The 15608-nt window shown below is 37.8% G+C and overlaps 1 protein-coding gene across 2 annotated transcripts in view; it reads right to left on the bottom strand.

Moving 5' to 3' along the window:
- Positions 1-15195, bottom strand: part of FMN2 (formin 2) — a 152050-nt gene extending 136855 nt beyond the window's left edge. For both annotated transcript variants that reach the window (XM_054279386.1, XM_054279387.1), the window contains exon 1: positions 13445-15195. In XM_054279386.1, coding sequence (XP_054135361.1) covers positions 13445-15008 — 1564 coding nt within the window. In that variant the 5' untranslated portion in view covers positions 15009-15195. The remainder of the gene's footprint in view (positions 1-13444) is intronic.
- Positions 15196-15608: the final 413 nt, after the last annotated feature.

Raw genomic sequence — 15608 nt, 5'->3', positions numbered from 1 at the left:
TAAAATAATTTATTAGTTCAAGGCATCTTTCTTGCTGACCACAGAGGATCACTTTGCCCACACGCAGAAAGAAAGAATTATACAAGAAAATGACACATTTCTGCATGCCATGTAATATATTGAAATGTTATCCATGACTACTAAGTATTAGACTTGATAGATTTCCTTTTTTTAATCTCCCCCTGGACATTCCAACATTTAAATAATCTTGTCATGTTTAAAGAGTTGTCTCCTGCATATTCAGAAAAAGAATAGCCCCTTCCTTTTGCTTTGACCTAATTAGCAGGAAAAATACCTACAAATTACGAAACAGGATATGTAGCTTTTCTCCCTTTAATTCACCCAGGCTTTTGCTAATTTTTATAACATTTAACCGTGTTGCTCGGGTTCAAATACATTGTTCAGAAACATAATTGCTATTCAATTGCAGTTTAATTTTCATAGTAATTTTAAACTATTTTCTAAAAAAAATTATTATTCAAACAACAGAAAATAAGTATATGTATATAAAAAAGTCATTAATGAATTTAATTAACTCAGATTATGATAAGAGAAATTATATCATTTTTCCCACCTGAGCATGAATAAGTCTTGGAATAAATAAGACTGTAAAATTATTTAATTATATTAGCAACTACTTCTTAACCTAGAAGAATTAAAATTTGATTTAAACTGATTTCAGGCTAAATTTCAGTCAACTAAAAGACTTTTAACTACAATTTTACATTGTTAGTTTATAAATAAAAGGCATCAGCAACAGCTTTTGGCCTCAGACACCTTAATCATTCATGAGGTAAATACATGAAGTAATAACTTCTGGAGGTGAAGATATTTGCAAATAATCTGGAATAATTAAATTATTTGTGATTTTATAATTATTAGATGATCGGCTGATTTCTACTATGAGTTGAAATGGAATGGCAAAAAATTTCTCTTGACTGCCTTTACCTGCTATGGAAACAGTAAAAATCAAACCCAAGGTCTCTGAGATCTCTTTTTTTCCCCTAAGAGGTTAAATTACCACTGCTGACATTTAAAACATTTCTTCCTAGAAATCCCAGGTCACTAAGTTATTGAACCCAATTCTTACCTTTCCCCTAATTATTTTGGCAAGGCATGGGAAGCATACTAAATTTAGAATTAGACAACAACTTCAGCTTTAGATCAAATAAGTATTCTGAGCACCCTGCCAAAAATCTTCAGCAAGTAAGATGACTATAAACTCAGAAGGTATCTTTTAGAAGCTTAGAATAACTTATTATACCCCAGTGAGGGATAAAAAGACTTTCATTTTTCTTCTGTTACAAAGAATTACACAATTAATCAACTAAAAGAATGAGAAGATGAGATTAAGTATCAGGTATTCTTGACTTCTGTGTATATTTTTTATAATTTGCTATTGTGACTCAACCAGAATCTTCTGGCTCAGCTTCCAAGTTCCTTATTCTCCACATCTAGATGACCTGCCTCTTTCTCCCATTCCCATGAAGATGAAGCACTGTTGATCTTGTCTCCTCCACTATGACACAACAGGTCCTCATCCAATCCCTCTGATCAAGAATTGAACACTGTTCACGAAAGCCATCTCTGTAGGATATGTAATCTATTCATTACTGAATGAAAATTCAAATGTTCCAGTATGGCTTCCTTTCATACTGTCTCCCTGTATGAAAAATGTGGGTAAGAGTGGTCAGCATTGTCCACGGAGAAATACAAGCAAATCCTGACTCAATGAATTCACCTTATACATCTTTGATATGCTCAGAAGACAAGCCCTTCAAAGAGCTACAAGGTGAGCAACAAAATCCTCAAAAAGCAGCAATACCAAAAAAACGTTGTTAGCTTTGAATTTGCCTAATTATCAAGGGGAGGAAGAGACAAGAATGGAAATGAAAATAGGAAAAAAACTGGAGTAATCGTACTCACAGTCTTACTGAAAACGTACACACTGAGGCACTGTGCTGCAGCAGAGCTCGCAATAATGCTTCCCTGAGGATCTTGCTGTTATAGCCTCACATTTATCTTTAAAGATGTTCTTCTATCCTCCTTACACTGGATTTCCTAAAGCCCAGGAGCACAGCTGGTAGTGAGCACCAGTTGAGACTAATGATCAAAATGAGTTATACTCCAAAAGCTCCCCCTTCTGCCAGTCTCAGTGACTGCCTCTCCAAAAAGCCAGAGCACTACACCACACTTGCACCATTGACACAGCAGTTGCATCAGTACATCTTAACCTACACACACACTGGAGACAGACTTTCTATTTTTGTTCTTCCTAATGCAGACTGAATGGCTTCAGTATAGCACCAGTTCTGAACACCCTATTCAGTCACCTCAAGAGCTAGCATGACTTATGCACATATTACTCACATCTTCAAAAGCTGAAATCTGCTTGCTTCCTTTTCCCCAGTTTACTCCTTTTTTTGTCCACTTTAGTAAGATTAGAAATGCTCACACAGCAAAGTGATTTCATAAGCTTTGAAGCCAAATGTGCCATAGGCCTTGTTCCATTTTTGGGAAACAGTACAGAAAATAAAGGAAAAGAAAGAAGAAATAGACAAAATGGTGAATTTCCATTACCAATATTTTCTTTTAGTCTTGAAAACTGTGAAAAGACAATTGTAGTCTTCTTACGGTTTCTCATTTAGAAAGGATTTCAGTTATGAAAATAGTTTTGCAAACAAAGACTAACAACAAACAGTGAACCCCAAACTAAAGAGAGAGAGAGAAAATAGGAGGGGAAAAAAAAGGAGTTGCATTCAAAAATTAGGAAATGCTGTACTTCAGCTATCTGCTATTCAATATTAGTCTAAATTATTCCTTCATTCCAATTCTTTTTCTATCTCCTTTTCTATGTATGCTGCCATACATCGAAAAGGAGATAGAAAAAGAGGTGGCAGCTAACTCAGGCCTCAGTCATCTGGCAAAGCACCTGAACAGTGCAGCACCAAACATGCCCCAGAATGCCAGAAGAGGACACACATGTCAGAGAGACAAAAATACTGTAAAGATGTTCATATTTTTAGCTGAGATAACAATTGCAACTACATGCAATTTCTTAAAATTTTCCATACATATTCACCCATTCATCGTATTCGCTCAAACTATACAGCAAAATCTTAACAAACAATTTTTCAGGGCAAATCAATTAAACTCCATTTTCACCCTTTTTCTGTTCAGTGTACTTTACCAGGTCTCAAATATTTCAAGCATAATAATATTTTACATATAAAATTGTTATCTCAGTGACAAAAAAGTATTAAAATGCTTTAAAGTTTTTATTTCACTTCAAAATCTTTTCAAATTTCCAGTTTTTCAGCTAACCTATACCACTCAGCCTAAATATAACATGCAACACATGACTGCTGAGAAAGAAGAGGCTTTCCAAGATGCACATGAAACCTGGGAATGTGCAGAATGAAAACAGAAATTGGTATTCTTGCCAACTTTTCTTCAGATGATAAGTCCAAGTACTGCATAACAGCATATTAAATATGCATTTGCAGTACAAAAGAAGCAATTTAATTTTGTCTGTTATTTGCCTGAAGACTGACCTGGGAGATTACACCCAAAATTCCAGGATTAGAAACTTCATTTATTGTTCTTTTTCACTGCAGAGTTTCTAATCCTCCTCTGATTTAGATTGGTAAACTGTTCTAGATGACTCATCCTGTGAGGTTGCTTTAGCTGTTTTGTTTTCAGTTTTCTGGGGTTTTTTTATTTTTTTAATTTTTTTAAGGGATTGAATTTTTATTGACAGATACTTTTCTAAAATCATGTGATGTATTTCTGACAGCCTGGTTACATAAAACATGGAAAACCTAGTAAGCAACAGGCCTCTGCACAATATTGTTTCAAACCAAAAAGAAAAAAAAAGCTTTCTGCTTTGAATAAACACAAAATAAAATACATTTTAAGTCTATAATTTCTAGGCAGCATAAACTTTAAATATAATGAAATTGGTCAAGGTCTAGGGTTAGGGCACACATTGCTATAATACTGTCAAATATATTTCCTTTTGTTCTTATTATCCATGTGATAGTTGATCTCTTCTTTCACTGATTGTACAGAAGCCTATGTTTCTAAGGGGAGAAAAGCCCACAGATTATATATATCGATATCTTTATATATTTCTACTGCATATTTCAATATTATGTATAAAATACTATTTCTTCATATTTATATATTATGCTTTAGTATTTAGAATGTTAATCAAGTTAACGATATGTGGAAACACCAAAGAAGATTGTCCTTCCTTCTCTGATGTTCCTCCTCCAGATTTCCTGGCTATGTTCACATGGATGGTATGAACTAAACCCACACATCATCTTAAATTCAGAAGTCAAAGTAGAAAGCCTGTCTAAGCCTGACAATTAAGAAAAAAGACATATCAACATTATCTCCCTCATTCCCACAGTTTTCTATGGCTGCCTACACACAGTTTCAAAGTCAGAAATATCTATTTATTAAATTACAGAGAATAATGTATTGATTGGATCGATTCATAGACTATTCAAACAACTAGAATAACACTATCAATTAGTTTTACATTTCTCAGTCCTGTACTTAAATTGTCACAGTAAACACTATGCTTTACTTTTGCCAAGTTGTCTGAATTTCTTGGCATCTTAATCACACTCCTTTTACAATGTCCTATCTCTCATAGTATCTTTGTTTAGTATTAAAAATTTTCCATGTAACTCTTCACTAGCTCTAAGGATAAGACCAGAGTACATCAACCCCTGTGCAACTCAAGCAAGTAGGTTTTTCTCCTTTATTTTAGCCTTACATTTATCACTAAAAATTTAAACAGATTCTGGATTGTGCAAGACAGCTTTAATAAGTGTATAAACTGTGAGATTTCAACTCAGCTAAGAATAAGCAACATCTTACACAGAAGAAGAAAGAGAATCATATAATTCTAACAGCTTCAAGTGCTTGAAACATCCCAAAGAGAGCTAAGGAGCAAGTGTCCATGCTCCCTTTTGGAAGCAAGGACTGCCACTGGAAGAGAATCCTGCCACTGCTCCCAGGTGCATGCAGGGCAAAAGTAGCACCTCAGCAAAATGGCCCTGAAATTCTTCCAGAAATGCCCTGATTGAAAAAGCAGAAGTCTGACAAAATTTGAAAAAAGGATTCTCCAAAATTAAAGGTGAAAAAGACAGATCACTGAATTAAGGAAGTAAAAATTCACCCTGGAAAAGATGTTACAGTTTTCAAAAAAATCCACATCGCCTCCTTGATCTATAGTTCTTGACTGAGCCAAGCAGCTGTATTTTAAAACAACCTGTTCATTTGTGCTGACTATGAGACATGACAACACCACCAATTTCAGCATATAACCCAGTGGTCTATTATAAGATTACTTAAACATATACTGTATTTCCACAAATCATGCTAGAAAGCATGTGAAAATCTAATTAATGCAGACCTTCATCCTGATGAACGAAATCCTAAGGTCAGTAACTAATTTTGAAATTTGTGTCACAATATAGAAAGACAGAAATAGAATGAAAATTTTACTTGGCAGTAAAAATATGAAGCCCTACAAGTGCTATGGTCAGGACAAAGGTCAGGACACAGGTCTGCTCTTGTGTTAATTATGTAATAAACTTTCCACAGCCTGACTGAGCCCATCAATCACAACACTAGGGGGGAGCAGGCCAAAATGACACAGTTCCTCTGGTGGCAGTGAAGTAACATGACAGAGTCCCTTATCTAAAACCATCAGGACTTCTCTTCTTTGGCTAAATGATTTGCAGTGTTACCATTCTGTATGGAAATGCAGATGAAGGCCTTCCTACCACTCTTGTGTTGTCTAGAAAACAGCTGTAAATAAAATGTTATCAATGTAGACTTACTGATCTTTGCTAAAACCATGCTGCATTTTGTTGGTTTTCTTTACCCTTTTGTCATATACTCAGCAGTTAATTATATCTTATCATTTCCTCCTTCAAGACTTGTTCCAAAGACTTGCTTGCTGCTGCAATCAAAACCAAGATAAAACTGGCCTGATTATTTGCAATAACAACATCTTACTTTTTATAAAAAGCAGGTATCATAGCTTTGCCATCACCAGAGCTTCAAAATATATTAAAATATTTGTGATAGACTGTCACAGTGCTTTCAGCATTCTTCCAGATTAGCAAGTCTGTGAAGCACTCTGTCTCCCTAACTCGAACATAAGCTCCTTGAAATTTTGCTTCCATGGTGACTAAGATTTTACACCTTTCCCCCACAGTGAATTTTTTTACATATGACATATGTATAACAGGATAAGCTGAGACAGAATATGAAACTATTCTTTTATCCCTACCTTTTGCTATATATCATTTATGGATGTCATTTAGTGACACATATAGGAAAAAGTAAGAATGCCTTTTTCAGAAGTTTTCATATAGTAACTTGCAGAAGCTGAAGATTGTTAAATACCAGAAAATTCCTCAATTATGCTATAGCAGTGGCACGGAGGACAAGACATCTTTCTAAAAATATCAACAACATGTCCTCCCACCCCAACATTAAATGACATGTCTCCCTCCACATGATTTCTCTTCAGGCTTTAATGCAGTACTATTGCAGCTTACAGAGGTACAGCTTACAGAGGCACATTTATAAACCTTCCCTAATTATATGAATTTATATGAAGGACAACCTATATGTGTCTGTCTACCAAATCTTTTAGGCACCATATGCATCTTTGGCAAATTTCATATTGTGTTTTCCAGGTACTTAGTTTCCTCTCAGCAAGTATTTAACTCTGCCTCTTTACCCTTTTAGTTTCTGTGGTGATTTGTGATGTGAAGGCAGTAGTCTGTGCCAGGTTCTCACAGACTGCTGGAAAGCCACAATGCTTTCTGTCTAGCTCTTTTAAAGTAAGAAGCTCCTCTGATGTCTTTTTGGGCATCTATTACTGACAGCATCTTTTGTCAGTCTAACCTGATAGAGACTATTCCTTACAACCCAATTTTGCAAAACTTTATTCCACATATAATACAATCTTGCCTATGTCTACCTTAGAAGTAAATTCTCAAGCTCAAGCTTGTGTGCTCAAGCAACCAAAAGTCACAAGACACAACTGAACTCAACCAAACTGGCGGTCTTTAAAGTGAGATACAAATAACACATTTTGTTCAACCTACTCATTAGTTCCCAGGCACGCCTAGCTTTCTTTCTCCTCCATGACCTGTGTTCCCAAGGCCTGCTAATCTCCAACTTTAATAACTGATTTTTAATATTTATCAAGACGTACAAAAGCTTTTCATTGTATCCATAAACAAAAAACAGTTAGATGAAGAAAGAGCAAAAGCAGAAAGTTAGAACTACATTCCACAAAACCAAAAAACTAGACATGCACATCCATGTACTTGTGCAGACATGTTCTTCTAGACTTCATTTGAAGGAAACATAGAAACACAACTCCCTTGCTATAACTGGGGCTTTATGTTCTTTCACAATGTAATCAAGTATTTCCCTTAACAATTTCTCTCCATAAATTATTTCCTGAATCTTTGCATGACAAAATAGCACTTGGATACACAAACTCTTTTATAAAGGTAATTTTTTTTTCTTTATAAAAACTCCCCTTTCTTCTATGACTTTTGTTTGAGATGTGTTAATGTAGACAGTTATTGTGACCCTACAGCATAGTTTTGTTTTTTACAGTGATTTTTTTCCTTATCAGTGCAAGGAAGAAGAAAGGATAGGTGTTTCTTTTTCCCTGGTACATACTATCTCTGCATCTTCAAGGGACATCTGAGACAGATCTTCTCAGCATCTAGAATGAAAGGTGACTTCTGCAATTAGTTCCACAGTAAAGTTATCTGTGTTTCCTCCTGATTCAAATTCACACCAGGTTCAGAGCTCTGGCATTGCTGATAACTTTTATATAGATTCTGAGACCAAAAAAATTCATACTTATATTGACAAATAAGAATGTCTCAATAAATGTCATTTGTGACTGGGCTTTCCTGCCCTTACTTAGCTATATAAGTTCAAGACTTAAAAACGATGAGATTGTTAATATTTATCTATTTCTTCCATATTTATGTGTTTACATTTAGCCTTATACACAATAAGATTTACTTTTACAACTTGTGATGTTTACACACACACTCTCATAACCACTGCTTCTTACTGTTGCAAAATTGCTAACTTACTTAATGGTTCTACTGCTGTGCAACTACAGATGAAAGAAGTCATGGTCAGTATTTATCTGAGGATAAAACAAGATTTAGCATCAGAAAATATAACTCACTTCCTGATCAGAAAGCCTAGCTATTTCCATCAGTGTGAAGAAAAAATTCTGGACAGCAGCAACATGGAAATAGAAGGAGGAGCAGTCCTTTTTTCACTCAAGGTAAAGAACCCCACCTTGTTGTCCCTAATTTTCTTTACATGAACTGCAGTGTAGGAATGCAGGAAGCTGCTGTTGCTTAGAGGAGACAGTAGCTCCTGAACCCATTTTACTGCCTTTTCTAAAGTATTTAATGAAATGCAACTGACCTTTTATTATCATATCAAGAGGGAGGAATGAAGTGACACAATGTAAAGTCCTAACATCTGTCCATCACTTTCCTGGCACAGCTTCCTTTTGCTTTTGCCCTGTTCCCATTGTACCAGCTCACCCCATTCCCAAAAAAGAACAACTGCCTGCATAAAAGTAAGTTTCTGGAAACTTGCAGTCCAGCTAAGTGGTACAGAATGATGTTTTTAAATGCATCTAAAAATAACCCGAGCTGCAGTCACCCACACCTACACATATAGGGTTCATCACCGCTACTCCTTATGTAAGCTGAAATTTTGGCAGAGGTAGTTCTTAAGGAATACACTTGGCCATATCCTGAGCTTGACTAAAACACTAAACAAACAAAATATCCTGGGTAATTAGTATTTCAGTAGTTTTTCATCACCTGTATTCACAACTTAGTCCTTCATATACAGTCAGCTTAAAATATCCCTAGAGTTGCGTTTGAAATCCAAGGTTTTTTTGCCTTAGAACAGCACAAGTGAAAAAAAAGGACTTGTTTCAAGAAATAAATTTTTTAGGGTTTTTTTTCTGCAAATAAGTTCTACACACAGTTTTTGTTGTTTTTTTTTTTTTAAATAGACCAATGATGTCCCAAGCTATTAAAAAGGCATGTATATTAAAAAAAAAAAAATAAAGCACAATTAGATCCAAGAAATATAATCAAACTTAGCCTCCACATAATTATTCCCACTGAAATAATCCACTGCTCATTTCACAGACATGAAGTCACTGAAGCACACAACATCCTTGAATGGTCAGTTCCAGACAGGCGCCTTGTGTGATGGATATTCTAGTGGTACTGTGTCTCGGAATCAAATAGAGAAGCACACACTTCAGCTATAAATTGTCCCTTTTCCTTTCCCCCTTTGCACCCCATCAGACAACCAAGACCCCACAGGCCTACTTCAGACACGTTGGGCTGCCAGTGATGCCTCAGAATGTGGCGCTGCTCAGAATGTGCTTGGCCAGCAGATAGAGCCACTCAATCTCATGACCAAAACCTGCTACTCCAAATGAAGTTCCAGATAAAGATCAAAGTATTAATCATGAGATCCCATCAAAACAAGCCTGTGGCAGCACTGAATTCCAGTGGAATTACTCATGTTGCTCCAAATCCCATATTGCAGTGCTGGCTCAGTAACATTAAAGTAACTTATCAGCACTCAGCAGTCTTTCAACAACATATTGCAGCCCATTTTCAAACACAATTTAGTACAGTTGAAGGGCAGTGTTGGAGTCATCCCCTCACCCCAAGTTTTGTGTGTACTAGGCAAAAAGAGGAGGATCTTTCCCTTCAGATGCTCGCTAGCAACACTCAGTGTGGCGTGTGATCACATACCACATGGAGGGTGCTGCCGAGCAGCTCCCTCAGTTAGAGGAGGCTACACCCCATCTGATAAAAGAATCATCTGTATTACTGCTAACAAACATCAGCAGTGCAACACCAAACCATAAGTAATCTTAAATAACAGCTGCATGATAAACAGTCTTGCTCAGGATGCCGACAGATACAAATCCATATTGTGGGCAGCATCACATGAATCAGAGAGCTTTTTTTTTAAGCCTCATAAAAGGCATTTAAAAAGATCTACTTTGCATCTCAGAAACAAGCTTTCATTCAACTTTTTCAAGTTTTCACATATTATCTGTACTAAACCTAGGTACATGCCTGCAGACACTGCACTGCACTTGCAAATGGGAAGACAGCATTAGCACAGTACAAAAGTAAAATAAAGCAGCAGAAATCAGCAGACATGAGTACACAAGCACAGCACTGGCTTCAGGTTTTGTTTGATGGTAACCAGGGTTTTTTGTTTGCCTCCTCTTTACAGATAGAGCAGAAAAAAAAATATAAATCTCTGAAGAATAAATTTAAAGATAAATTATCTGTTTGAAAGAGCTTCATGCAGCAAGTGTGTTACAAGCAGCCAACAGTGATTAGGAAGGGCATGGGTTTGTCTGGGTCAAGTTTAATTACCATCTGGGGCAGCTGATGGGACTCATTCCATTTATGTAAAAGACACCCTTATTAGCTCCTCTGCAATCCCTGCACCTCAAATGAATGCAAGAATGAAATCCTTTTTACTATATCTGTCTATTGGCTCTTTCACTTCAGTTATGTTAATGTTTGGAAACATCAGTTTCATTTTCCCACCCAGATACTCACTTCACTTTAGTGCAAATTATTCACTGCCACATACCAAAGTGAGAGAACCAGCTCTTGTTGAGCTCTTGCTCTCCTGGGACCACCATATAAAAACCATGGCTCCACTGTGCATTGGGTAATCTAGAACTTGTAATTACTGTCACTACAAATTCAAATGCAGCTATCCACATAAAATGTGAAATAGATCCAATGCCCAAATTACAGAATGGCCTTAAACTTGTCCATACCATTTTCCTAAAAAATGCATAGAATTCAAAATACTATACTTTTCTTCCTATATAAATCAAAATTAAAATATGCAAAGTCTCTGCCATTCAAGTACTTGGCTTCCATCTACATTTGACATTAAAGCTGTCTTAAGGAGTTCATATGGCTCTCTGTGAAAACCAAATGGCACACAGCCAAACCACAACATGGTGCAAAAGTAGGCCAATCATCTGCATAGGACCTGCTGTCATTGAAATCGATGATAAAGTGCTGTGGAATATTTTACTTGATTCCAGTTGGAAATGTGGAGCAACACTGCAGTCACTGCACAGCAAAATGGGATTTCATGCTGTAGGCAAGACGCTGTTTTGGATTGGGTTTGCTTTGTTTTTGTTTTTTAGGCTAGAAATATCCCACTATAAAGAATCTTATTTCTAAAAGCCTAATGCTAATTCCCAAATCAATATACTTCATGCATGCAAGTAAAATACATTTTTCACAAGTAATATCAAATGAAATGAAAATTATTTCTGTAATCATTGTTGTGTGGAAAGGTTTCTTTAAAGAGGTTTTTCTACTCTTACAGCAATAGGACCTTATGGAAATAGTAATGTGAAGCTTATTTTCCCTTTTAAATGTACACTAGTTGTTATTTTTAAATTCTCAATGAATTTTAGCTTGCAAATACATTTTTTCAAGCTGTGAATGGCCAAACAGAGATGAGTCATTTCCAGTTCCCTCACTTTAAGCTTTTCTGCATGAACTGAAAGATATAATTGTCCTCTGCTCGTAAAGACAGCTGGTATGTACATGCAAATGAGGGTCACTGTAATTTCCATAAGAGATAGAACTACTGTTGCATTGGACACTGGTCTCTTCACAATAACAGTCTAAAGCATTGGTGGGAAAAAACCCCAAACCAAAACAAAAATTTTAAAGTAAATCAACACCTTGTGAGGAAATCTGAAAAATTCTATTTCCCAGAAAACAGATATCTAGAAAGAAGCACCATGTTCTTGAAGTTTGCCATATACAACTTATTTCCATCATAGCACCACCATAAAGTCTAATTATAGATGTAGCAATTAAAAATTTTCTCAGTTGTTTGTAGGCTGTCAAATGTTGATAGCAAAAAAAACCCAGTGTGCTTCTTTTATGCTATTAAAATAGTGAACACCTCAAACTGGAAAAAATTAGGCAGCATGTCCAAAATGAAGTCTAAGAAACAGGTGAAGGGGCTTTAAAGCAAATTAAAAAAAATATTTAGCTCACTTCACAGTGGGCTAGTCTCAGAGGGGCTGGCTTTTTCTGTGTTAAAAATTTTGGATTCCAATTTTCTACACTGAAATTGGAGATTTTAGTTCAAGGCTACTAAAAAATGAAAGCATTGTGATTTGAATCTGGAAAATAATTTTAGTTATTTACTTCCTAAATCATACTTTTTTTGTTTGCTTTTCATAAAACCTCAAAAAAAACCCCTCACTCCATTTTTTGCAAAGACCTTGTGCTGGTGTATGGTTGCTGTGTTCATGTATCCAGAACTAACTTCATTAAAATAAAAATCTGATTTCATCTAATAGCCGGTACTCTTAGGGTATGTTTTCTTAGTTGTACAGGTTCCTCAAGTGAAAAATCTATGGAATATGCTGCTGAGTTTTCTCTGTATACATACCTCCTATGTGGCAGAAGTACTCCTAATTATGAATATATTACCTTCAGAAAGAAACTTCAGGTGAGGGAAATAGAAAGGGAAAAACACCCCTCAGAGTGAAGGAAAATATAAGCATCTACTCACACTACTTCATTTGTGAACTTTTTATTCCCATGTCTTAGGGACAGGATGCAAGCTGCCAAACAGGCAAGGTAAAGGTTTACTGAATGAGTCACCTTATGTAGCCTGAGCAGCAGCCTGTCACAGCTACCAAATTGTACAACCCCCAGTTTTCCTTCTCCTCCCCTGTTTTTGCTGCCTTTCAATACATTCACTTTTTTTCTTCTCCTCCTTCCCCCTTTTGAAGAGGAAATTGGTGCCTTTCTGAAGTGCTGTCCATCTGTGCTTAGCATGGCCTTTTCCTTTTTGTACTAAGCAAATCTTCCTCATTGCCTTAGTTTAACACCAGGTGCAGCTCTCATGTGTTTATAGTACACTAGAACTGCACCTAGCACAAGAAAACCCCAAACAGGATCCTGGCTACAGAAAGCTTTGCATTTGAAAGATCTATTTATGCAGAGAGCTGATCTGCCTACAACAGTGCAGCTTTTCGCATTTTTCAACAAGGATAATTTAAGGCATTCAGCCTTTTCCTACAGGATGTAGACAAAGGAGACAAGTAGAAAGAAAAACTTCAAAGAGTTATGCACTTCCTTTACTGGCAGTACTGCCAGGCTGATGAAATGTGACTGTGTTTGTAAGATCAGGCCTTGGATTGCAAGGCCAAGAGGTACTGCATGCAATGAATTAAAGTATTTTAAAAATATTTTCAAAGCTGTTGTAGGAAGAGAAAACAAAACCAAAACAACTCTTAATACATACCACTCACCTGAAAAGACATTGGGAAATGTCTCTGTAGACGCCTGGACCCCTGAGGACTTTCTTGAATGAGTCAAAGGCACTCTTTCCGTTTGAATTTTCTCTCTAAACCCCTTGTTCTCCAAAAAGTCTGCAGAGCTCACCTTCTCTGTTATCTCACTTTTGTGATTGGACACCTCTTCTGTCCAGTCTGCAGAGCGACTGAACAAACCTGCCAAACTAGCAGACCTCTTCTTCCTGACTGAGAATTTTTCCTTTTTGTGGAAGGACTCCTGCCTCCTTGTGAAGAGTGGGCTCTGGGATGGGGAGGGAGAAGGTGAATGGTTGGGAGAACTCAGTTGCCTAGTTGTGGTTTTGATGTAACAGGGATTAATTAGATAGGGCTTAAAACATCGGGAACCAAGCACTGGACTGTCCGCTGTTCCTTCAGAGGACAAACTGCCATTTTTCATTTCCGTGGATAAACCATTATGCAGCTCCTCTTGACCGGCTGACAGAGTGTGTTTCCCTTCCTGAGTCTCAGCAGCATGATCACGGCCTGCATCTGAAATACCACTCTCTGTTACTGAGCCCTGAAAATCAACAGCCTGCACTTCAGCAATTTTAGCCTCAGCCTCTGCCACTGGAGATGGAAAAGGTTCTGTGGAGCTGTGTGTCTTAGCCCCGTTTTCTACTGCAGTCCTATCCAAACCATCTTGTAGTTTACTGGCTACAGCATCCACTCCAGCAAGGGGCTGCTCCTCTGTCAGTAGCTGACGTTCCTGTGTTTCAAATAAGCCATTACCAGGAGAGCCTGTGCCATTCACCGCTTCCTTTGGCTCACGTTCAGCTGCACAGGAGACGGGAACGCTTTCCACAATTTCCGATGCTGCTGGAAAAGCCCCCTCAGTGTCTGGGCTCCTCTCTTTGTCAGTGGTAGTTACTGAGAAAAACCGTTCAAAATCTAAGGGGGTTGCTTGAGAATTAGCCATGTGTCGGCCCATTGTTTTGGTGACAGAGTCCTCAGTTCCAATGTTAATTGCCCCCTGCTGCTGCTGCTGCTGCAGTCTAATAGCTTGCTGGATATCAGAAAGCAAATCCTCTTGTTCTGCGGCTGAATGGAAACTGTATATATCCGTATCAGAGCCAGAGCTGGTCCTTTGTCCATCCTGTGTCTCTGCAGCAGCTGGAACAGTTTCATTTCTGATTTCAAAATGTTCAACATCTGTGTCCGAGAGACCCCCTTCATCTGCAGAGATGCTTATATCGGGAGTTTTGGTTACAATTGAATGAGTACTGTCCAGCTCCCCAGGCTGCAAGGCCTGGCTTTCCAAAACATCCTCCCGTGAGCTGCTATTCCCATCTTTAGCCTTGGACAGATTTTTTCTAATCCTCAGATTTGAAAACACAGAGGGCCTGGAGTCCGACTTACCCTTCTTCTTCCCCGATTCGCTTCCCTTTGCATGCTTCCCCAGTCCCCTTCTGCCTCCCGATACCTTCTTTGTGCCGTCCGTATCCTTGGGCCCAGAGGCATCCTCTCCTCCTTCCTGCACATCACCTGCATTTTTCTTTAGCTTCCCATCTTGATTCCCCATGATTTTTTGCAGTGCAACGCCTCTGGCAATCAAGCCATGCTCGCGGGTTTCATTCCTTTGGCCTGCTGGCGAGATCCCCTCTAGCGAGCCAGGTTTGTTTGCAGGCGGCGCTGATGCAAGTGAGGCAAATGCTTGCTGTGCCTCTCTCCCATCTGCTGGAGCTGCCTTTTTGCATAATGTGCTGCTCGCACTGGGCTCCGCTGGGACATGCTCAGTACAGCACTGAGAGCTGCAGACAGCTCCTTCCAATGGCTGCTGCTCCTGGAGCTGCCTGCTCGCTGGGTTTCTGCTGCACTCTTGCTGCTTCAGGAAGGATTCTGTGAAAAGGGTTTCCTTTATAAAAGTCACTTCTTTTTCCACGGTTTTTATTGCCTGCATTGCAAGCTCAGCTTCTCACCAAATCATTTGTGATTTCAGTGCTTCAAGCTCCTGAAGGGAAAAAGGAGAAAAAATAAGTTACTTTAATTACTCTGCAACTGCTCAAAAAAATAAACAAGCAAACTTGGAAAGAGAAATATTATGATTATTTAATAGTTTATAAGGTGCTTAAGCATATGCTGCTTTGACAGATTACACAATACCTCTGGTGATTTATATGCT

The sequence above is a fragment of the Melozone crissalis genome, unplaced genomic scaffold, assembly GCF_028551555.1.
Source record: "Melozone crissalis strain CALT ecotype California unplaced genomic scaffold, PUWL_Pcris_2 ptg000027l_1, whole genome shotgun sequence".
Lineage (NCBI taxonomy): Eukaryota > Metazoa > Chordata > Aves > Passeriformes > Passerellidae > Melozone > Melozone crissalis.
The sequence above is the reverse complement of the archived record's forward strand: the minus strand, read 5'-3'. Positions and strand labels throughout refer to the sequence as shown.